The following is a 26,018-nucleotide window of genomic DNA, read 5'->3' as shown; positions in this document are numbered from 1 at the left end:
TTCTATTATCCTCAACCATGGTCCATCCACCAAAAATTCAAATACGAGTAGATAAACTCAAATCACTTAACGACTTTCAAAAGTTATTGGGAGACATAAATTGGATAAGGCCTTATCTAGGCATACCAACAGGAGAGTTAGGACCTTTATTTGATATCCTAAAAGGTCCATCAGATCCAAATTCACCCCGCATGTTAATGCCTGAAGCAAAAAAGGCATTAAAAATCATTGAGACATACATGGAAAATATGCATTTGGATAGAATTGATATAAGTTTGCCTTTATTATTTATTGTACTACCAACAAAAAATATTCCTACGTGAGTATTTTGGCAAGAAGGTCCATTATTGTGGATACATTTATCTTATTCTCCTAACACTGTTCTTACTAGGTATCCTGAGGCTGTAGGACAATTAATACTCAAAGGAATAAGAGCAGCAAAGGGAGTGTTTGGAATTTCTCCCAATAAAATTATTACTCCATATACTATGAATCAAATTGATGAGTTAGCTAATGAGTTAAATACTTGGGCAATAATCATGTATAAATCTAATGTTTCATTTGATAATCACTTACCATCTAATCCTTTGTTGTCTTTTTGGTCTTCGCATCCTGTAGTTTTTCCAAAAATGACAAGAAAAACCCCTATCATGAATGCTCCAAATATATTCACTGATGGGTCAAATAATGGTACAGCAGCAGTAGTTACCCCTGATCAAACTTTTACATTTTTAGTACCCAAACAATCAGCTCAAAAGGTAGAGCTTAATGCAGTTTTACAAGCTTTTGTGATGTTTAAAGATTCTGTATTTAATTTATTTTCTGATAGTCAGTATATAGTTAATGCTATAGTATCCCTTGAAGATGCTGGTAGGATTTCCCCTTCCTCTACTGTTTTCTGCTATACAAAGTCTAATCTGGGACAGAAAAGATCCATTCTTTATAGGACATATCAGGGCACATACGGGATTGCGTGGAGCCCTTAGTTTGGGCAATGAATTAGCAGATAAATCTACACATGACATACATATTTTCTCCACAATAGAAGAAGCTATAAATTTTCATAAAAGGTTCCATGTCAATGCTAATACTTTTCAAAAGCGTTTTAAAATAACTAAGGAACAAGCCAGACATATAATAAAACAATGTCAAAATTGTGTGACCTTTTTACCACAAGTTAATCTTGGAGTCAATCCTAGAGGATTGATACCTAACCATATTTGGCAGATGGACGTCACACACTTGCCAGAATTTGGAAAATTAAAATATTTGCATGTTACAGTTGATACTTCTTCTGGATTTTTGATGGGCTCCCTTCATGCCGGAGAAAAAACTAAAGATATTATAGCTCATTGCTTACAAAATTTTGCCACTGTGGGCGTTCCAAAACAGTTAAAAACAGATAATGGTCCTGCTATACCTCTAACTCTTTTAAACAATTTTGCTCATCATTTGGCATTACTCACATAACAGGAATTCCATACAATCCACAGGGACAAAGCGTAGTTGTTAAACTATTAAAATGTACTTATTAAAACAAAAGGAGGGAATTGGAAAGGGGTATATATCCCCCAAAGATAAACTTAAAATAACCCTTTTTACTCTAAACTTTTTAAATTTGGATTCATCAGGGCTTAGTGCTGCGGAAAGACATTTGTATCCAAAAAATGTACATAAGCCTAAGGTACTTTGGAAGGATATTCTAACAGGACAATGGAAAGGTCCTGACCCAGTGATTGTCTGGAGTCGGGGTTCTGTTTGTGTGTTTCCACAGGGAGAACAGCAGCCGATTTGGATTCCAGAGAGACTAACCAAAACAATTTCTACAGACCAAAAAAAAGATGATTTGACTCAAATCCTTAACAGCTGATATCCAGAGCTCCAGCTTGGCTATTCTTACATCTGCGACAGTGATTAACCAGGATGCTTTTTTCAGTATCTATTTTATTATTGCTTTTTCCCACATCATAAAGTTCTATTTTATTTTCAAGCTCATACAGACCTAGGTTAATGTTTTTCTGATCAGTTTTATTTTTTGACTGTGGAGTTTTTAAACATTGCAATGGAGATTTCACTTATGTAAAGCTACAAGGCCTTTACTATTGTCTTATGTGTTGTATGTTATGTGTGCACACTTCTGTTTTGTGTTGTATGTCTGTAGGTGTGTATGTCCATATATCATATATGAGGAGCGCTCATGAATAAATGGATCCGAATTTTTTTTATTATTCACGTGATTTTAATGGTTTAATTTAAATTGGGTAAACAGCTGTTGAGGATTGTTTTAATATGTGTACAAATAAGCAGGTTAACAGATCTGTTTGTTTACTTTCACCTTTCCTTTTCATTATATTTAATAATTCTCTTCAGGATAATGTAAATTGTTCAGAAAATTGTTTTCTTAGTACCTGTTGGAATGTTACATAATTTTTTTTTAGCATCATTGTCAGAATTCCTATCTTCATCCCAGTGCCGGTGAAGACAAACATGAAACCAAACTACAGCTTCTTCGATAGTTATCACAACAAACTGTATAAACTGATGCATCAATGAATAATAACTCAACAAGTATTGCTCATTCAAGGAGTCGATTTATTTTGGGAGGAAATAGACATATTGATAGATTCCTCCTCTTTGAACTACTTGCAGAACTTGCCTGGACTATGTATCACTTGTATGCATTGTGATCTATCTGTTGATGCAGCGAATTATGATAGTGCTGGCGTATCTTTGCTGATGTGTCACCAGTGATACAATTTTTCCTAAGGAGCCGTCAATTGGCTTGTTGTCGTGGCATTTCTGTATCCTCCTCCCTTCTACTAGTGATGGTCTAAATTTGGGGGCCAACAGAGGTGAGGCAAAGAACCTCACCCCCCCATCAGCACCAAGGCCAAATTTGGGGGCCAACAGAGGTGAGGCAAAGAACCTCACCCCTCCACTGGTGCATAGGCCTATCCACAAGTATGGCTATATGCTGGACCGGTAGTCAGTGATGGGTATGATCCAATTGCAGTGGTATCAACCTAAGACAGGAGGCTGACGCCTAGAGGTCAGTTCATCCGATGACAGGTAAGAACCATATGTTGAATTGGACAACCTAACAGGCACGGTCCCTAGCCACATTGCTTGTTGCTTAATTAAACAGAAGGGGGGAGATGCTAAGAGCCACAGCCAAGTAATATGATGCATGGCATTTTTGGTTGAAAGGTGACCAGCAAGCCATTGAGATGATATGATTATGTTAAGATTTGCATTCATATGGATATTGGACTCCTGCTGTCCACCTCGGCCTGCTACGGGACTCCTGGAGTGTTCCCATTGGTTGGGGAAGTGCGGTAGGAGGGAATTCCGGAGGAGGGACTTCCTGTTGGGGTCCGGGAGAACGCTGCGTGTGTGTCGGTCGGCATATTTCCCAGGAGCGTACAGGGCATTGGCGGAAGTTTCAAAAATAAAGTTTGTTCCTGTTTGAGTGGCTCGTGATTTTGTGCCCAGCCAGACTGCGGCACTGACTTGAGATATAAAGTAGTTAAAATATAGTTTTTGTTTTAAAATAAAATTTTCTTTTTATTATTAAGTGTATTTTATTTTTTACCTGAGGAACAAAAACATGCTATTCGTACGTTTACCTAGTTGGCACAAGACTTATTCCAGGAGCAGGGAGGGAAAGTCATTTCTCTCTCTACCCACCACAGGCAACTTATGCTCCTTTAGCTGATTCTTTCGTTGTCTACCTCCTTATCTCTGGTAACATGCTTATCTTGCTTACATTTTTCATTTTAAAGCATTACCTATAGACTTCCTAAAAAGTCCGTGATTATTTAGGACCTTCTTTTTCAGGCAAGCCCACCACCATGCACCCATGCAGCCACTAAAACTGTAATTTTGATTAGATCAGTATTTGGTATTAAGAGATTATGATTCTACAACATCTAGCCACAGCTGACCAAAGGTTTATACTATAATTATATGTCCTTTCCTCAACAACATTTTTGTTTTTCCTGAAAGTTGTCTTTATTCTTTTCTGTATATGGTCCTATGACACATAATGCTTAGGTCAGCAGAGGATTGCATTTACCATGGTGAATGCTATACAGTATTGCCTAGTCATATCTTAGCCATCTTAAGTTTGTGAACTTTGATGCTTGCACAATGAAATCACCCAATGACACATTTGTCAGAATGCATACCATTGTTAAGTCATATATGGCTGCACTTATTCAACCACAGATTTTACTTTTGTGTAAATTTGTTTTGATACACTCAAAAGATACTTGGGATTTCTATCTTGTAGAAATTTCTTCAGTCATATTCACAACTCCAATTTAGAGTGTCACTTAGATCTGGTGCATAGTTAATCTTCACCTAGGAATCCTTCTTCCTTTCTTCTGGTGCATCTCATTTCATGGATCTCAGTTCTTTCTCTTTTTTAGTTTATTCTCTCATTTTGATGGTGTATGTTTCATTGACTTCCTAAGAAGTTTGTGTGAGGAAAGCAGTTTGAATATGTGGTTTTATTTTATATCTATACTTAATTGACCATTTGGCTTGGGATAGAATTCCATGTTGGAACTTTTTTTTCATTAAAGAAACAGGTTGGGGGCTGAGGCTGTAGCTCAGTGGTAGAGTGCTTGCCTAGCATGTGTGAGGCATTGGGTTTGACCCTCAGCACTGCATAAAAATAAATAAAATATATGTATTGTGTCCATCTACAACTAAATTTTTTTTAAAAAAAGAAACAGGTTGGGAACTTTATAAAGAAAGGTGGTTTATTTAGCTCACTGTTTTGGAGGCTGAAAGTACAAGATTGGGTGGTACCCATCTGTTTAGCCTCTGGTGAGGGCTTATGATGGATGGCATCCCAATGGTGAAAATATGTACAGAAGAGATCACATGATAAGACAGGAAGGAAATGAGAAATTGAGGAGCTAGGCTTTCACTTTTTATAACTACCCTCTGGCAGGAGACCTCACCAAGTTCCCTTGAGAACTTTAGCAATCCCTTCTGAGGGCAGTGTCCCCAGCAGCCTAATTACTGTCTAATTAAAGGTCCTGCCACCTCAGTACCAACAAACTGGAGACCAAGCCCGCAGCACATGAATCTTTGGGAAACCTACCCAAACCACAGTAGGAAGACATGTCACAGGCAGAAGGCCACGTAAAGATGGAGGTAGAGACTGGCTTTACCTTGCCATAAGCCAAGGAACGCCAGGAGCCACCAGAATCTGGAAGAGACAAGGAAAAATTCTCCTCTAGAGACTTCAAAGGAAGGATGGCTCTGCTGACATCTTGATTTTAGACTTCTGGCTGCCAAAACTAAGGGAACAGATTTATGTTGTTTCAAGCCATCTAGTTTATACTCCCAGTTGTAATCAGTTATGGCAACCCTAGGAAGTTAATAAACCTAATCAGGATTGTAAAGATTATCTTCTGTTTTCACTGGGTGCTGGGTGCATGCTTGTAATCCAGCAGCTTGGAAGACTGAGGTAGTATGATCGAAAATTCAAGGCCAGCCTGGGAAACTTAGCGAGATCTGTCTCAAAAAATAAAAAGAACTGGGATGTTGCTCAATAGTAAAGAGTCCCTGAGTTCCATCCCAGTACCATCCCCATATGTGTGTGTGTGTGTATATATATATATCTCCATCTCCCCACTCCTAGCTGAGGGTCCAGGTGTAGTCATTCCTCTTCCTTGTCAACACCTGTATTGCCAGTCTTTTTATTTTATTCTAATGGATATGCACAGATCTCATTATTATTTTCATTTGCATTTTCCAGTGTGTCCGTTCAAATCTTTTCCTATTTTTGTAAAGTTCTATATGTCTTATTATTGAGTTATAAGAGCCCTTTTGTATTCTGGCTCCAAGTCATTATCAGATATTTATTGTGAATATTTTTCTTAGTGTGTAGCTTGTCATTTTATGTTCTTTGCTGTGCTTCAAAGAGAAGTGTTTTTTATGGAGTCAAATTTATCCACATGAGGATGTGCATGTGTGCATGATGAGGTAATCTCTTTACTAATTTACTTTGTGATGTCTTTTTGTAGTTTGGCTAGGAATTTAACACTTTTATTTTTTTCCCTTAAGAAACCAGTTTTGTCTCATTGCTTTTTTTTCTTTTTCTGTTTTTCCATTGGTTGTTTTTTTTTTTTTTTTGGGGGGGGGGGTACGGGGGATTGAACCCAGGAGTGCTTAACCACTGAGCCACATCCTCAGCCCTATTTTGTATTTTATTTAGAGGCAGGGTCTTACTGAGATGCTTAGCGCCTCACTTTTCCTGAGGCTGGCTCTGAACTCACTAACCTCCTGCCTCAGCCTCCTGAGCTGCTGCGATTATAGGCATGAGCCACCATACCTGGCTCCATTGTTGCTTTTTAATTTTATTGAATTCTGCTCGCTCTTGTGTCCTTCCTTCAGTCTACTTTAGATTTAATTCACTTCTTTCTTATGATTTAAACTTAGGTCATTGTATTCATAGGCAAACATGAAAATCTGAAGGAAATGTGAAAGCAGTTATTAAAATTGAATATTTTTATCAACTTTCTTATATTTATATTACTGTTTTTCAAAGTTATTTTTATTTTATAAATTTTAAATTCTGATTCTGTAAATAATACATAGGTTAAAAGACAGACATTTCAGACAAGATTGGGTATGTTCAGGGTGATATGGCCCTAGAACAAAAAAAAAAAAAGAAGAAAAAAAAACATTTTAAAGGACAAAGAGAATGGTAAGGAATTGTATTAGGATAGGCCATAACAGATCATCACAAAATCTTGTGATTTAATCAACAGAGATATTTTTCTTGCTCGTGTGAGTTTTGCTCCACACACAGTAACTCAAAGACCCATCTGAGCTGTACCTTGTAGAATGTATGGTCTGTCTACTCCATATGGTAGGAAGAGAGGACACTGAAGGGCATCTCTTCTGTAGTTAGATGCTTTGATTACATGAGTCACCTCATTGTGGGATCAGCACTATAATCTACATCAAAGGAGAAAAATGAAAATCACCTATCCCATACACTGAGGTGACCCCTTCTTGTTGTCTGGCATCACTGACCTTCCTTGTGGACAGTCGTAGTATGATTGGTTTGGTGGAAATGACTCCTGTAGTCTGCAGTTCATTAACTAATGCTTGGTTGTGTTCTAACTCTGTGGCTCTTTTATCAGATTTTCATTATGTAAATAAGACTCAGGAAAGGGCAAATCAAGAATCCCTTGATAATTGCCTTAACAACATGGAAATTTCAAATTTCTTCTTAAAATGTTCTTATAGAATATCTCTGGAAAGATGTACAAGTTATAATGGTTTTATCTATGAAAGGAACCTGGGTTAGGTAGCCAACGGGAAGGATGGAGAAGTTGAAGTATTGAGTAGGGTAGGTAATTTCACTGTATACGTTTTTGTGTGTGTAATTTCAGTTTTGTACCAGGTAAATTATATGACGTTTTATTAAAGGTTGTTTCCTATATTTTCTTAATTTTTCTATACTGGGTGTTCACCATGTAATCAGATAAATACAAAACATCTGTTTCTTGAGTTATCAGAGTTATTTTTTTCCATTGAATTTGAATACATAACATCAAGCAAGAACCACATTTTGAAGAGTTTATATTTAGAGGAATAAAATTATTATCCAAATTGATAGTCATGGTCTCCTATGGGTATCAGTAATTAACATAATTATCTTAACTTGGATGGTACTTTTTTAGAAAGTTCATTCACATATGTAAATTGGGATTTTTTTACATTTCCAGTTATGAGTTGGTCCCTGATTGTCTTACTGGAGAACACAAGCTTTTAAATCAGAACTGAGGGTGAACTTCAGCTCCAATACTTACCACTTGGGGAAAATGTGTATACTTAACCCCAGTCTGTTTCTTCTTGGTGGGGGAAACAGACTTTTCATGATTGTTCTAAGGACTAACTAAAAGATACATAGAAGTTCTAAGGACTAAAAGGCTCACTATATTATTTCTCCCACAGGCTCTTTCTACTTATCAGGCTCACGAATACAGTGACAGTGCTAGCTCCATTTTCTACACAGTAGCAGTCCAGTCCTGTTTAATGCACATGGCTTTGTTAAACTTTTCTTAGATAAAAATGAGATTATGTAGCAGTTTTTTGATTACACTAATACTTGAAGTCATTGACCTTTTTCTACTCTGCAGCCCTCATGAATGTACACAGAACTTTCTAGAAGCTATCCAATATATGTGATCTTAATTGATGAAGTGTAAATGAGAATCCCACTGTCTGCCAGTAAGCCAGATACTAAAGCAATATGTGAAGTGTAAAATTTTGCCACTTTGCTCACTATATTTTTCTTGTTTGGGAAAATATAGTAAATTTTCATTTAAAAAACTTTTTTATGTTAGCATGCAGCAAGTGTCAAAGGATTTTGAAGTGAAACAGAACTGATGGCTTAACTGGAGCCTGGGGGTGAGATCTGACATGTAAAGCAAGATTTCTTAATACGGATGCCATGTTATGTGTGTCCGTTTCCCATTGTGTTTTGTGAACTTTCAATTAAATGTTCTCTTCCCTCCTTTTTGCTGGAAAGAAACTAAGAACATAAGCAGTTATGGACCATAATCCCTCAGAAGGTGAAAGTTTTTCTCAGCAGGGGTCTGGAGCCAGTCACACTAGATGGACTCCATTCATTAAGATGGCTGTTGTCTAAACCCAGAAATTTGGGAGACTAAAGCAGAAGGATTGTGAGTTTGAGGCCAGCCTCAGCAGTTTACCAAGGTCCTAATCAATTTACTGAGACCTTGTCTCAAAAAATAAAGAATAGGGCTGGGAATGAAGCTCAGTGGTGAAGTACCCCTGGGTTCAATCCCCAGTACCTGCCCTTCCCCATCCCCCTGCCAAATGGCTGTTAATGGTTGTTTTGTTTTCTGTCTTCACACAGGGCTAACTCACATAACCTTTTGGTATAGCACAATGAATTCAAGGGACCAGCAGTAACATAAAATAGGAGGACCATTAGTCAAGAGGACCCCTTGGAGAGTAAGTATGGTGTGTTAAAAATGAATTGGGTCAGTGAATGGTTTGTTTCCCAGAGTCTAATCCTTCCAAAGGGAGCCAGAGCACTCAGCAAGCCTGTAGAAGAGATAAGATGCCTTGTAAAGGATTTCCACAGTAACTTTTTAGGTGTCATATGAGTTGATTCAAATATACTTAAAAACCATGTTGGAAACGAGCCATGTTTTATAGATTTCTGTATCACTGTAGTTACTATGAATACTTTCCATGGGAAAATTAAGGATGGGTAGCTTATTAAAGGATTTGTCTTTTTTTCTGGGAGCCAGTTTATAGAACAAAATATTGTAACTTTGAATACTTTTAGTGGTTATTAGAGAACTGGAGTACAGATATAAAACTGGTCTCATTCAAGAACATTTTGATTGGTTTCTGTGATCCTGATACTCAGGAACCATTGTAAAATGACCCAAATTTCATTTTCCAGTGTACTTCCTTCTGATTACTTTCATTGCTTCCAGTTGTAAATCTTCTCTGAACCTTATTTTCTTCTAATTTTATGATTCCCTTACAAACTCTATTTTAGGCTTTTCTTTCATCTGGTCCTTTTCCGCAGAGGCTCTTGGTGAGCATTGTTGATCCTCCTCCTCTGCAGACCTTTCTGAGCCCCTAAGACACATTGGGTTTTTGTAGATATTAGCCAGCTTTTGTGGACTTCCAGTGGACTCCATCTGACTCAATGATGAAATGAAAACTCGGGAACCAGCCCTTGGATGGTGCCTATTTAGCTTTACTTGTTTTATTTTGGAATAGAGGCTATAAAAATCACATAATGCAGATCATTCTTTTTACTTCTCTTAAATAATGGTCTTTATAAATATGAACCTATAGTATTTCCCTTCCTCAGTCCATTTTAAACCAACATTAGCTGGTTTAAAATGAAGCTTGTTTTTTCCTTTGGTCCCCAGACTTCACCTGGTTGATCATTCCACCTAGGCTTCTTATTCAGGGAACACCACTTATGAGGCCAATGGCATTTGCCAAGTTGTCAAGTGGGTAGCTGTTTGTGTCCTTTTACCTCCAAATCTGGCATGGAACTTCTTTAGACTAAGTCAGGTTAAACACTGTAGTATGTGTGACTATAGGGGAAAAAATGAGTATAGGAAACTACTAGCTTGACTGGTTCTTTTGCATTTTTATAACTATCTTTACATATATATGTGTGTGTGTGTGTGTGTGTGTGTGTGCAGATGGATCATTTGTGTATAATAAACGGTAAGTTTATGACAATAGATTTATGGCCCTGTAAGAATTCAATCTGTCCACAAACCTGACAGCCTTCTTTCTCTCTGATTTCTTTACCCTCAAGCTTTTCACTACTCCTTTGGATTTATTTAATCATCAGTGGTTTGCTTTTAGTCAAATTCAGTTCTTTTCCTTTTCAAACACACTATTCCCTTATTTTATCGTGTAAAATTTAGGAAATACAGAAAATGTACAAGTACAGTTCTACCATATTAATAACTTGATGTGTACTGTTTTAATCATTTTTATGCATGTATATTTATTATAAGAATTAGATTATGTATTGCTGCATAATTATATAACCTGCACTTAACATTATAAAATTTTATGAAGACATGTTTTTAACAATTAAAAAATTCACAAGGCTTAAGATTGAACAAGTATAGAAAGGATAGTTTTCAGTAGAAAACTAAATCTTCCTCCTATATTGAGAAAAAAAAATTTTTGTGGGAGTTTGTTGTTTTATTCTTTGCAGTACTAGGAATTGAACCCAGGTATGCTCCACCAGTGAGCTACATCCCCAGCCTTTTTTTTTTTTTTTTTTTTGAGATAGGGTCTTGCTAAATTGCCTGGGCTGGCCTTGAACTTGCCATTCTCCTGCCTCAGCCACGCAAGGAGCAGAGAAATGTTTTTTTTTTTTTTAATTTTTAAAAAAATAGTTGTACACAATACTTTTTGTTGTTGTTTATTTTATGTGGTGCTGCGGATCGAACCTAGGACCTCGAATGTGCTAGGCAAGTGCTCTACCCCAGTCCGAGAAATGTTCTTATTAGGTACATAATAGTATATCATAATATTACTTTTAACCAGTCTCCAGTTGTTGATATTTGTTGTTCTTATTGTTTGGGTTTGGTTTGGTTTCTTGGGGTGGGAATTTGCTCTTTACAGAGCGATTAAACAGTATTGCAGAAATACCTTTGAGTCAACCTTTTTTTTTTTTTTTTTAATCTCCTTTCTTCCATTCTTTCCTAATTTCTTCCTTTCTGACTTCATCACTTTTCTTTCTTGCTTTCAAATGCAGAATGACCCAACCCTCAACTCCTACTTCTTTGCATTTCCTACCACTTCTTAAGGTCCTCAGTTATCTATTTGTGTTGAATCTTATTCTTTTCCCTTTATTTTCTTCAGGGGCCATACCTGAAAGATCATTTCCAGAAAATATCCTTGTTTCCTTTTCATATGTTCTCATTATTTTCAGTTGAACCATCTGTTTTTAAATGTTTGAGCTTCAAAGAAAAAATTCATCTAGATGATGATCCTGCAGCTAAAAATAGGTGAAAACTGCTATGCTTAAGGATGCATATGCATAGACTCTTACTTTCACTGCCAGGAAGATAAAAAGGGGTGGTGGTAATGTTGTTCAGAGTCAGTGGGACTGTATGAGAACTATCATTGATTGTTCTGAGTATTACCACCAGGCTACTATTTTAAGCATGTGTTTTGGCTTCAGTAAGTAAAAGTATTTCTCTATCTCCTTCACAAGTTTTTAAAACTTAATATAGAAGTTAGTCATTTATATACAAATTTTAGTTTACATATCAGAGTTCTGGAATGTATGGCTCTCAAAAAATGACCAGTGTATTCACGTTAACTTTTCTTGATCACGTTCTATATCCTGTAAATAATATGAGAAATAGAATTCCTATTTATATATTTACTTATTTTGGAAAATGATTTAGTTTTTTTTTTTTCCCCTCAAGGAAAGAGGTGCTTGCTTTGTAAGGTTTTAAAACAGATACAGCATTAAGATAACATCAAAGTGTTCTTTTCGCTTTTTTTTTTTTTTTTTCAGGGATGGAAAGTGCAGCAGTGCTTTATCATGCATTTCAGCAGGTCTTCTTGAAATAAAACTAAAACTATGACAGCTCTTTCTCCAGAGAACTGTTCTTTTCAGTACCAGTTACACCAACCAGACCATCCTCTAGATGTTAATAGTCTGTTGTATTTGATCATACTTGGGAAAATATTGTTGAATATCCTCACACTAGGAATGAGAAGAAAAAACACCTATCAAAATTTTATGGAATATTTTTGCATTTCACTAGCATTCGTCGATCTTTTACTTTTGGTGAACATTTCCATTATATCCTATTTCACAGATTTTATTCTTTTAGGCATTAGGTTTACTAAATATCACATCTGCCTATTTACTCAAATTATTTCCTTTACTTATGGCTTTTTGCATTACCCGGTTTTCCTGATAGCTTGTATAGATTATTGCTTGAATTTCTTTAAAACCAACAAGCTTTCTTCTAAGTGTCAAAAGTTATTTTATTTCTTCATCGTTATTTTAATTTGGATTTCAGTCCTTGTTTATGTTTTGGGAGATCCAGCTATTTACCAAAGCCTGAAGGCACAGAATGTTTATTCTTACCAGTGTCCTTTTTATGTCAGCATTCAGAGTTACTGGCTATCATTTTCCATGATGCTGATTTTACTTGTGGCTTTTATAACTTCTTGGTCAGAAGTTATTACCTTGATCCAGGCTATTAGGATAACATCCTATAAGAATGAAACTATACTATATTTTCCCTTTTCATCCCACTCTGGTTATACTGTGAACTCTAAAAAAATACTCTTGTCCAAGCTTATTGTCTGTTTTCTTGGTACCTGGTTGCCATTTGTACTACTTCAGGTTGTCATCATTTTATTTAAAGTACAAATTCCAGCATATATTGAGATGAACATTCCCTGGTTGTACTTTGTCAACAGTTTTCTCATTGCTGCAATTTATTGGTTTAATTGTCACAAGGTTTACTTAAGAGAGATCACACTACTTAAGGATCCGTTCGTCAACTGGAAATGCTGCTTTATTCCACTTACAATTAATAATCTTGAGCAAATTGAAAAGCCTATATCAATAATAATTTGTTAATGTTTCATGTTAAAACTAATTAAAACAGCTACAACAAGAATCAGAATTGTACTAGTAAGAATGGCAACTGAGGACATACCGGAAAAAAAAAAAAAAGAACAGAAGCTCTTTTCCCCTTAACTTTTTATAGGTTTTTTGGCATATCTTTTAGGGCTATATTTATTAAGTAGTATTTTCTTTTAAAAACAAAATAGATGCCAAGAAGTTTTTAAAGTCTGTTCAGGAACACTATAAATATTAATTTGCTTATTAATACAAAAGTTAAATAATAACGTTTGGCCACATTGATGTTTGTATTGCCCCCCAAAAGTGGATGCAAATGTTATGTAAATCTGAGATTTCATTACCAACTTTAATAAACATTTTATCAAATTTAGAGAAAAAAGTCAAGACTATTTTATTTAAATGATTTGGTATAAAATTTAATGAAGGAGATTGGCTCATTTTAATTTAGTTAATTTAAAAAATATATTGGTTCTTAATGCAGATATTATTGGAAGAATTGGAAAAGAATTTCAGCTGTTTACCCTGGGAATTGGGAGTAGTGACTAGGTCTCTTTCATGAAATACTAGATTCATTTTCATTTGTCACATAATTGCATATCAAATCATAATCATATTAGCAACATATCACACTGTAAAGTAGGGTTTCTCATTCTTGGTAATATTGAGGTTTAGGGCTTGATAACTATTGTGGGGAACTGCCCTGTGCATTGTAGGATGTTTAGCTGCATCCCTGTCCTCTGCCCACCAGATGCCAGTAGCTCTTCTTCCACAGTAATGACCATGAAAAATGTCTACACAAGGCTAAACCTCCCTTGGTGGGTGGGCTCAACAGCTCCCAGTTAAGAACCACTGGAGTAAAGCAATGTGAGTAGCAGAATAATCTCAGTTCACTTTATGAATTAAGCTATGTAGCTACTTTAATCACCATTTACATATACTAATATATGTTGCATGAATCTAAACCATTTTTTAAAATTGGGATTTTTTTCACATTTATAGTAAGATATATATTTTTTTACATCAGGAGTGATATTCATTTATATACATACTGAAGTTTATGTGTCATAAAAATATTTATCCCTACATTATACATAATTAGTGTCATTTTTTACAAATGCTAATTGTAACCCATTGAGTTCATGATCTACAAATGGATTACTTTCCATTTTTTGAAAATGTCCTAAAACAAGTGCTATGGAGCACTAATAACAGCAAAGATTTAGGAAGCATTGTGTGCCAAGAACTGTTTTAAGTATTTTAAATGCAGCAACTGATTTAATTCTTAAAACAACTCTCTGATTGGTATTATTGTTATCCGTTTTTACAGATAAGGAAATTAAGACATCAGAATTAAGAAACCCATTTAAGATCACACAGCTAATGATTAGGGGAGCTGAGAGTCAAACCTAGAGGTCTAGCTCCAGAGTTCATGCTCCCACTCATTGTTTTTCAAAAGAATGGTTTGTTAGAGTCAAATGTAAAGAATGTGATTTCCTAATTATTTTTCAGTTGAAATTGCAGTGTCTTACGGATTTGAGGTGCCATAGTAAAGAAAATCATTTCCTTGAGCACACATTTATTTAGTTACCACTAGCCACCTAGGAGGACAAGATGGAAAATGCTGCTGGGAATTTAGGAACTGAATTCTGAGTACAGGTTGAACACCCCTACTCCAGGATGCTCTGAATTCTGAAACTTAAGCATTAACACTGAAAAAAGTTTTGAATTTTGGAGTATTTTTGAGTTTTGAATTAGAGATGCTCAGCCAGTAAAGTATATACAAATATTCCAAAACCTGAAAAGCTTTATGGTCCCAAGCATTTCAGATAAGGAATACTCCACCTGTAATACAAAACCCAATCTGAGCTATTCTAAGAAAAAGCTCTTTATTGGCAAGATGATGATGTAAAATACTAGGAATTTCTCCAGTTTTGTCGGTGGGCATTCTGGCTGCCAACAGCCAAGGACTTTTATTCCAGTTTAAAGCACCTCCTAGTTTCAGTTGTAAACTCTCAGGAAATGACTATTTGGCTTGACTTGAATCATTTACACACTGCTGTGATCACGGTCTGATAACAGCAGATACCGAACAGAAGAGAACCACTATACTGCATGGTACAATTTAAAAAAAGAGAATACAGGGCTGGGGATGTAATTCAGGGGTAGAGCACTTGCCTAGCATGTGTCAGGCACTGGGTTCGATCTTCAGCTCCACATTAAAAAACAAACAAACAAAAAAATAAGTTATTGTGTCCATCTACAACTAAAAATATTTTTTAAAAATAGAATTCAGGAATAAAAATCACATGTTCTATTAAAAAAACAATGCAAATAGCCAACTGTATCCAAAGTTCAGTTGAAGTAATCTTTTTTTCAAGTGAATAGGGTATATATTTAAATGGTTTAGAAAGGTCTAAACCTGGATCTTCTTATTTCATTGTTACTTTTTCCTCTGAATATATATATTGTCTTCCAATTGGCCATAATGTAGAAATGAAATACTTTTAAACATATTGAGCTTAACTAGTAACAACTATACTCTTTGCAGATTTCAAATCAGAATTTAAACTATTTACAATCTCTCCCCATATCGCATAAGCTTAAAGAAAAAAGAATTCAATAGACCAGCCAAATGGAAGAGGCTTTTATTTGTAAAGAAATGAACTTACAATGGTCTACAATATATTATTGTAATATAAACAATATAAATAAATGATCCTGCAGGCCCACTATCTTCTATCCAGACCCACATGAAGCAATGTTACAACAACATTCTATGTGAAAATGTGCAGGTTTAACAAAGGTGCAATTACAAGCAAATTTAAGCAGCAGAGTATAAGGTGCTTTCATTTAATAGTTAATGTTGCCATCAACAAACATTTGAATGCTCAATCTTACTTCACTGAATAGACACAACAGGAAAATCTAAAATTCATACACATGCTACTTGTTAATATGAAAGTGCTTTCTCTTTTTTTAAAAAAATACACCAAATGAACACTTTTTACATAGATCATGGTGTGCTCTTATAATGCAAAATTAACTTCATTTTCAGGTTATACATTTTAAAACTGTAGCTATAGACACCAGTCTAGGAATTCTAATGCTAAGAGTGCTAAAACTATTCCATTTCCCATAAGGAGGACTCTATTAATAATGTCCAATGTAAGAATACATCTATATATAATCTCAATTTTTTTCAGTAAAGATAAAAAATGCTTTCCTTCTCCCTTGGTGAATTTGTTCAGTTCATCCCAGGTAGGTCATCTTTTGAGGTTTTGATAATATGAAAGTCCTATTTTAGAACAACTGGAGGAACCAAAAGAAATAATTAAACTAGTTAATGTACTTGAAGCATCAACATTTTTGAAACAATTTTTCACAACAATTTGCCTTTGTTAAATTAACAAAAATTTAATGAGCAACAAGTCAAAAGGTACTGATTTAATCAAGAGCCTTGAAAAGCCTTTCCACCGAAGCAGCACCTATCCGTGGGCACTGGAGTCTGTAACATCCAGCCTTCACTGCAAGTGTAATCCTTACTGTGAAGATACTTTTTGTAACTTTGACTTTTTCCCCCTTTATGGGAAAAACAAAACGTTTTTTGTTTTTTTAAATGAGGTGACTGGGAATCTAATCAAACAATGTGGGAATTATATATCCAAAATTGCACCATCTTTTGCACTCAGTTGACTTTTTAAAATTTAAGAACATATATACATATATTAAAGTACATACATAGTAGGCATTTCAATAGCATAAAATATCTGAAAAATTAGGAACACTTTAAAAATTAAAAATTTAAAAGTAATTTTTAACTAGTTTCATGGAACAATTTACAAAACCCAGGCTATCTGGCTACTTCAGAAGTTAAGTGTTTTTGAACAGTTTGAAAGAGTCTAATGTAGATTCTAAATGAACACTTTGTTGGACATTTTCCTGCTTTAAAAAGCTGCAACTCTGATGCATAAAAGTTTAAAATAGTTTTTCGTTTTATATCTTTATAGAGAATATTACTGTCAATTGATGTTAATGTTTAAAGCTAGAATTACAATGTGATTCACAGAATCCCAGAGTGACAAGGGAATTTTACCCAATTAATTGATTTTCCCATTCCATGTTTACTTCCTGGATTCTTGCCAGTTCAAGCAGGGAACTGTTTTTTCTTCAGCAGTTCTGCATTTTAAAGGGCACCCTTTTATTATGCAATACATAGGCTTTTTTATTACCAATTTTCATATATTTTTAAAAGGTAGCTATCTGTAATACCCTTAAAATACAACAAGATTTATTGTTTGTAATCTTTCTAGCTTAAAAAAAAAAACTATTCTGGTGATTTCCTTTGAGACGTTTCAATTTTGAAAAACTGCTACAGTGTCAATACTGTATAGAAAGCCTTTGTAGTTAAAAATGTGCGGTAAATCATTGTTCTACCACTCACCATGTACAGCCACAATTCTGAAACACTCAAGCACCAAATAAAGATATCACAACAATCTCAAAATATAAGCTCTTAAAGGATCCTTAATTTTGTAGCCTATCAGGTGCATGGTCAGTTGATGTGCAGTATGTGAAATGTTACAAGAACTGTGATTGATTCAAACCCCTTATGCCATCTAGTCTTTTACCCAAAGCATAAAAAATTCCCCCTCAGTTCCAAGTTTACATTCAGTACATTAATTAGTACTAACTATGACCTTGTTCATTTAAGCCACAATGAACTTTGGTCAGGAAGATTTTACTTACTAGTTTCTTCATCGTGTATTCCATAAACAATATAAGTGTTCAGATGGTTTGCTAAATGGATGAAAGTGCATGAATGTCAATATGCATATGTGTTTTTATGTTCAGTAGTTAATAGGTAGCATTTAGAAAAAGGTCCTCATTTCCTTGTCTGTATGAATTTTCTACCTCAATCCTTAGAGCAAGTAAGTGACACAGAAAATGGATGTTTACTAATTAAGTATCAAATGAACCATTAAAAAGCAAAAAAGAACTGAGTAGGAGCAACTTTAAAAATATCTCATTTTGTGGCCTACCATAGTAACTTTAGAGCTGAGAGGTATACAAATGATGATTTAAATCCAAATCAACATTTTGAAGAGTGTAGGCACCACATTGCACATTCAAAGAGGTTAAAAACAGTTACCTCAAAGTGCACACACAGCTAATTAACCAACTAAGTCAAAACTCAGTCTCCAAGCCAGTGTGTTTTAGGTTCGCTTATCATGTTAATTTAGTAAGTATATGATTTATTTCTACTCATTTTTAATACTATCCAAAGAAAAAGAATACTTTTAAGTATTATGAAAAAAAATTAAACATTGGACACCTCTAGTTTACTTGAAGCACAAAAAAATCCTTTCTAAAATAGGTTGATATTTACTTCAAGGGCACCCACCTCTCATATAAGCATGAGCTTTTTCACTGCCCTCAGTTAAAGCTCCACAAAACATAGATTTAACACTCAACAACATGCCATGAAGTTTAACTTTTCAACCAATAAATGATGGCAGCTATCAATCCTTAAGGTGATTAGTGGAGTTAATTTAGCAATTTAAAAAGAATTCTACTGCATTACTTTTACATTTAATTAAAACTATGCCATGCAAGCATAAGAACCTTTTAAAATTAGTTCATTTTTTCCAAATTAAAATTCACTCACTACTATACTTCTTTTAAACAACACATTCTTCTATGGATTCTCACTAAACATCACCAGTATCACTGAGAATTATATTTTTCAAAAGGCAGTAGAAAAAAAAAATTCTAAAGTATAAAGCTTTAACCAAACTAATTCTGTATCTTTTATCTAACATTTGATTAAAATTGTCATCTGAAAATAAAATTGTTCACAAGCTACAAAAAGGGGAAAAAATAGCATTTGTGGTAGATAGTTCTCTAAAAGTTCCATGAACATGACATTTGCAAGGGTTATGTGCATGTGTCTGAGTAAAATGAAGAGCTTGCATTAAGATGCTAAATTTAAGATTTTAAAAATGATTGCAAGGGACTCCCCATTCTTCTCTGGAATATGATGGTAATGATTATATTTGTATTAGTGCCCTACAACTTTCAGAAAGAACTTTTCATAGTATAATTTAAAAGAGATTAAATAAGCTCTAAAAATAACATGTAAAACTTTGGAAATTATAAAAAAATTTTAGGAAACACTTTTTCCAAAGAAGGTAGTATAATTTTAAACATTTTGTATCAAAGAAATGGCTTGTACTGCTGCTATGAAGAAAACTATAGGGCATGTTTTATAATCTTCTAACAAAAGAAAAGAGGGATATGTAACCAAAGAATGTTTTTTAAGATGTACAGCTTAATGGGTTGAAATTAAATCTTAATAAGATTGCATATTTAATTTTTCCTAATAGTGTATCTGTGCTTATCTAAATTTAACCACAATCTGATTTGATTTCATCAAATGTTCTAAATAAATTTATAAAATGTATCAATGAATGTGGGCTAAATAGTGCATGTCACAATCCATTCTGCTTTGCACCAAAGAAACAGAGGTAGGCTTGTGTTTAATGAAATTCAGACTAGTAAAGAGAAAACTATAGCTTTTAGTCACCCAATTCTTAGACTGAGACACAACCACAAAATGCTATCTTAAAATACCTTTCTTTATAACAAGTCTACAAAGGTGATTCAACTGTAGTATCTGAAAATGAAAACTCCATAATTCTGGCCACTCAGTTATAACAATGAACCTTTGAATCTCTGACATATTCAACTATAATAGCTTTCATCTTCAGAAATCAAAAATTACTAGTGTACGTATCATTGGTGCTATAAACAGTGAGTTTGATTATAGGCAAATTTTAACCCAGTAAAAATGATAGTAGGCTGGAGGATGTAGTTCAGGGATAGTTTCAGGTCCTGGGTTCAGGACCCCCATTACCACCACTACCAAAAAAAAAAGAAAGAAAGAAAGGAGGAGAAGGGGAAAAAATAAAGAAACCAGAACCCTATTATGGTTTAGGTATGAGGTCCCAAAACCTCATGCATGAGACAATGCAAGAATGGTTAGATTATGAGAGGAGTAACCTAGTCAGTGGACTAATCCACTGATATGCATGAACTGGGTGGTGGTAACTATAGGCAGGCAGAGTGGGCTGGATGAAGTAGGTCACTGGGGTTGTGCCTTCAGAGTTCATATTTTGTCCCTGGTGAACATAGAGCTCTCTCTGCTTCCTGGTTGCCTTGTCTGAGCTGCTATTCTCCACCACACACCTTTTGTCATGATGATCTAATTCACCTTGAGCCCAGAGCTATGGAGCTGGCCAACCATGGACAGAACCTCTGCAAAACAAACTTTTCCTAAGTTGTTAATGTCGGGTGTTTTGTTCATGGAGATGAAAGGCTAAAACAAACCTGCTAAAATTGGAATCAAATAATTATAATTTATTATCTTGAACTATTGATGAAGGCCACCTTTACATTAGATGATTTCATGTAATGTAAATTCTTCTAGATCCTTTTGGTTCTGGAATGCTTTTCTTCCTATTTGGTCTCTTCCTCCACTTCTTCCTCCAACCCCTCCCCTGCCCCTTCAAAACCTTTAGGACACAACTAGTTTCACATTTTGTGCATGAGAAACAGACTGAGCAAACAATTTGCATAGAAGGGCCAGTCTCCATTGCCCCAAAGTTTTTACTGAAACATAACTGTTAGACATTAGGCCTCCCAAGCTACCTCTATAATCAGCCCCATCACAAAATCCTCTCCGGGTATTCAAGCAGAGGTCTAAGAAAAAAGTTTTTGTGCAGTTTTTGGTGGGGGCTGGAGGCTTTAGGGGAGGAAGTGAGGTGAAGCCCTTTCAGGCCCTCAGCTAATGCTCAGTACCAGTAGGCAACATGTATTTTCTGCCACTCACCAAGGATGAGAGTCTTTGAACCACAAATTATAACCAGCATCTTCTGGTTGAAAACTTAACTTTAAAATATTTTAAGGGTTTCCAGTCAGGGATTTTACCCACTGGACACAGTAGTAATGTCAGCTTCATTCACTTACATCTATAATAATTTCCAAAATTAATACACATAAAAGCATAGGCTAAGACTATACAACTCCATTGTTTCCCTACTATATTTGTGCCTTGGTGGTACCAAAACCTTGAAAATATACTAGGCTTTAAGAAATTTACTTGAACATGTCAGTGAGAGCTGGAGCACTATAAGACAGAGATCAATCCAAGACTTATCTTTGTGAATAAATGTCTGGTATAGTTTCACACAATATATGATTAGGTATGTCAAAAAATTATTCAAAGGCATGGTCACAATAATACCTGTTTTAGGTATTATTCTGGGTGTTTCTGCATACCAGGAAGCAAAAATAAACAGTGGAATACCTTTTAAAATATCATTTCCTTCTTAAATTAGGTAAAATGTGAACATTAACATCAAAAGTAAAACAATCTGTTCAGTGTTGAAATGGGCTAAACTAACAACAACAATAACAAAAAGGCCAATGTCCTGGTCTGTGGCTTTCCCATTCTCAAGCTTGTTGATTAACATTTCTTTAATTCCATTCTGCCTTCTCTATCCCTAGGTGGCCTTTAAACTTGGACTTAAAGTTCTGTTTAAAGGACTCCATAGCAAATTTTAAAAAGTGATATGCCAAAGAATGACAACAACTCTTTTACTGTACTGATTATATCAAAGCTGCAGAGCTGTGTTTTACACATGTCTACACAAAGCTTGATGCATATTAATGTCATATAAAAATAATTTTTACAAACCAGCTCTTTCAAGGTTTTTGACTAGGAACACAAAGCTTAAAGCAACTAACATTTCAAAATTATGGTCTTCCCCCCACCCCCAATGGGAAAAGAGTGCAACAGTTTAAAGAAGTTAAAAAATGCAAATTTAGATAGCAAAAATAGGAAGAATCCCCCATGTTCCCTTTTGCTTATTATTCCTTCTCCCTAGCCAAAACCCTAAAACACTCAGTAATATGAAAGGAAATGAAAACAATAGCACTCTCCCCACATATATCATAGTGAAGCTGCCTAAACTTCAGGAGAGGTGGACGATCAGTATCATATATATCCATTATCTATAAGAAGGTTTGAAATTAAGAAGACTAAATCATCTAGAAAGAAATAGCTGCATCAATGGGAGAATTACCAGTTGATAAACAGATGAGCCATTTCTAAATCAACTCACTTGAAAAAAGCAAGTTTATCTTCTAGGTATGTTTTGAGTGGGTTACAACAGAATTACAAGGACCATAAGTAGGTGTTCTCCAACAGAAACTCCTCTGGGCACAGGGGTTTTCCAGTATAGAACAACTTACATTAGTAGAAGAAGAAAATAAAAGGAACTTTCAACATAGTTCAAAGTTAATACCTTAAAGGTTATAAACAAAATAGTTATGGGAGATAAATAATTATTGCTAGAGGAGCTATCCCTGAAAAATCAATTTTATATTAACTGTGGATTAACTACAATAAAGTTTTAATTCCAGGGGAGATTTTCCCTTGTGCCTCCCTCCCTCCATACATGGACAATCTCTTAATACTGCTTAGCATATGTTTATGTTCTGAAATTGCAAGATGAGGGGAAAAGCACATCACAATTATGTCCTGATGATTAACTACTAATAAATGAAAACTGTAGAGTACCTACCTTTCCTTGAACTTTAATCCAATAATTAAAACTGTGATACAAAGAAATATGTAACATAGACTATAAGCTATTGTGGGTCTGGAACATGAGCCTTCCATTATATTACACATTCTAACCCTACACATGACTATCAGTAAACATCTTTTTTAAAAACAACTACACAAAGAATCCCACAAAGCATACATTCAAACAAGAGGCATCTAAAGATTAAAAAAATTACCCGCTATATTTTTGTATAAAAATAATCAACATTTTCTAATGTACACAAAGCCAAAAGATAAATATCTGTGATGTCTTGTGACATCTTTAGTTTTTTACTAGCTCAACGCAATCTTTTTGAAAAGAGCAGTGAAATGACTGAAACTCACGGACTCTCTGTTTTCACTTAATGAACTTCGTGGCCAAATATCAGTGTATTTTCCTTCAATCACATGTAAAAGATAAGATATAGGAAATGACGGAAACTTTCACAGTCTTCTCAAATAAAACATTTGACACCCAAGACTATAAAGCTATCAGGACTCCACAATTTTTTTAGTGTCCTAGTTCTATAGAAAACTAACTGAAAAGTTAGTGAAAAAGTTTTGCTTCATAGTTTTTTTAAGTTAGATCTGATCATCCAAAAGAAATCACTTGTTAAGTATTCTGCAGGAAGCATGCGAAGATTTAGTAAAGGAAAAAGGAATGTGCATGTTCAATACTAGAAGAAATCCAAAGTGCAATCACATATCCACCCAAAACTTCCTTACCAGAAAATGGTGCCCTGGTTCTTAAGTGTAATTATATCATGCCTTCATCAGTGCGCAGCACAGAGATAAGAAAGATAACTAATATGAATCAGTACTGAGTGTCAAATTGTAAGCTAGTCTTTATTTGACAGACCAATTTTATGGATTTATCTTTTTCTATTATGCTTAATAAACTGGAAAAATACTTCAGAACATTAATGCTATCTGAATAATACTTCCATTACACATGTTTCCTCATTATGAGCCATCTCTTTAAAATGTTCCTTTGAGTGAAAGAATTAACATTTTTTATTCATTCCTCATCAGCGCTGCTCAACCTTGGCACTGGTGGCATTTTTTACTAGATAATTCTTTGTTGTGGTAGGCTTACACATTGTAAGACATTTTGTAACATCTCTGGCCTCCTACTAGACATCAGTAGCAACCTCACCCAAACTCAGTTCTGATCTGTGACAATCAAAATGTTTTTAGATGTTGGCAAATGTTCCCTGGAGAGCAAACCAATCTCTATCAAGAGGCACAGCTCTAAATGTACAAACTCTGAGAGGAAAACTTGTCAGGCAAGCCAAATTATCTGAAATAGAAATCAACTCTTTTGACCTCCAGATCAGTATCATTTATGCTAGAACACAATCCTTTCTTAGAGCACTTGTTAAAGACATTTTTAAGAACGCAAACTGATATTTCAATGCATATGATCCCATCATTGGACTCCTAAATCATTCCATATCTTTATGACAACCTTTAGAGAATGAATAGAGTACAAAAATGTATGAGAAAAGTGAATCAAAAGAGAAGTGTAAATCATCAAGTTACTTTCAAAAGAATTCTTTATATTAATGATAAACATCACTTTTAAAAATTATCTAGCATAACATGTTTCTTTGAAAAATACCATGGCCCTTTATAGCAGCTTTTTCAATGTTACATGTAACCTGTAAAATCAATTTTACCAATGTTGACTAATCATGAAAATGTATGATGAATAATTATATTGTAGAAGAAATGTCAACACTTGATGTGGAGTTCCCAGTGTGCTTGGCCATCTATCATAAGTGTAATATTCTAGGCCAACTTAGGCCTTTACCTTACAAGTCTGTTTAAAAAAGAGTAAAACTGGTGTTATATCAAAGCCTTATTGTTCTTGTTAAGATTCCTTCAGAGAGTTGATGCGTGCACAGATCTTCAGGGCTGGGCCTAGCTTGATATTCATTGCACTCATGAGATGGTCTTCTTTTAACAAGAGAAGGGCCTGTCCATCAATCTCTTGTGCCCTGAACTCGTCTGCAATATCCTGACAACCTGGAATTTAATCAGAGGACGGAGTTTAGAATTAAATACTTGACAACTAGACATAATTCCTAACAGCAATAGCTATACTCTCACTGGGTCTAAGAATCTGAAATACAAGTTGATAAACAAATGAAATTTATATACAGTAGCCTGGGATTCATCCTTGAAAAAGAGAGTATTTGTTGGCATTCTGAAAATAAAAATTCAAAATCTGTGTAAAGAGACTTCCTTGGAATTCTTGCTCTAAAAATAGAGGTAAAAATGTACAGAGTAATCATAACGTTTCCTTCATAAAAAGGTCTCTATCACCTTGAAGCATGCCACACATGCTTGGATTAACTAGCAGATACATCTCATGAGCTTTGTATAATATATCCTTCACATATAGGTACAGAGGAATGAAATATAATGTTCTGGGGCTGGGTTGTGGCTCAGTGGTGGAGCGCTCACCTGGCATAGGCGGGGCATTGGGTTTGATCCTCACCACATAAAAATAAATAAATAAAATGAAGATATTATATCCAACTACAACCAAAAAAAAATTTAAAAGGAATATAATGTTCTGCTATTTAAATGATAATCTGGAAATATTTTCTTAAGTATCAGAATACCATTTTCATTATCATTTGTACCTTATTCTAAATTATAATCTTTGTTGCCAAGTATCTCTGAAATATTGTTCACTCAGGACAGACCCAATCCCTTGAGATTATAGTTATCAATGTATTGTAATATTGCTGAAATATGCTACTTAAATTATAATTTCAGGGCTGGGGAAGAGTACTTGCCTAGCACATGCAAGGCACTGGGTTTGATCCTCCACCACATAAAAAAATAAAGGTATAAAAAAATTATAATTTCAACCTTAAATCTTAAGAAACACATTCTCATTGAAATTATGAACTTCCATGCCAATCTTCTGACAAATAACGAATATTTTAATTCAGTTTAAATCAGATGGTTTAGCAGGTAACAATACTAGTGTCCACTTGAGCCTCAAATGTTTTTGGTATATAGCAAAATTTTTGCACATCCAAGTTACTCAGTAACTTCTGTATTAGAGGTAAAGAAACCAATAGGTTAGGAAATGAATGATGAAGCCAAGAAGAAAGAATGAAAATGAACTAAAAACTTAACAACTTTAAAGTGTTTTTATTTTACTCA

At 34.8% G+C, this 26,018-nt stretch overlaps 2 protein-coding genes across 3 annotated transcripts in view; one reads left to right on the top strand and one right to left on the bottom strand.

Moving 5' to 3' along the window:
* Gpr160 (G protein-coupled receptor 160) overlaps positions 1-13,514 on the top strand; it is a 52,292-nt gene extending 38,778 nt beyond the window's left edge. Inside the window, exons 3-4 of the mRNA XM_027942121.2 lie at positions 8,912-9,009; positions 12,080-13,514. Coding sequence (XP_027797922.1) covers positions 12,146-13,162 — 1,017 coding nt within the window. The 5' untranslated portion in view covers positions 8,912-9,009; positions 12,080-12,145 and the 3' untranslated portion in view covers positions 13,163-13,514. The remainder of the gene's footprint in view (positions 1-8,911; positions 9,010-12,079) is intronic.
* Positions 13,515-15,797: 2,283 nt separating this feature from the next.
* The window catches only part of Phc3 (polyhomeotic homolog 3), an 81,170-nt gene continuing 70,949 nt past the window's right edge, over positions 15,798-26,018 (bottom strand). For both annotated transcript variants that reach the window (XM_071615480.1, XM_027942120.3), the window contains one exon: positions 15,798-24,863. In XM_071615480.1, the coding sequence (XP_071471581.1) occupies positions 24,709-24,863 (155 nt within the window). In that variant the 3' untranslated portion in view covers positions 15,798-24,708. The remainder of the gene's footprint in view (positions 24,864-26,018) is intronic.

Source organism: Marmota flaviventris, chromosome 8 (genome assembly GCF_047511675.1).
Source record: "Marmota flaviventris isolate mMarFla1 chromosome 8, mMarFla1.hap1, whole genome shotgun sequence".
Classification (NCBI taxonomy): domain Eukaryota; kingdom Metazoa; phylum Chordata; class Mammalia; order Rodentia; family Sciuridae; genus Marmota; species Marmota flaviventris.
Note: the sequence above shows the minus strand (reverse complement) of the source record. Positions and strands in the feature narration are given on the sequence as shown.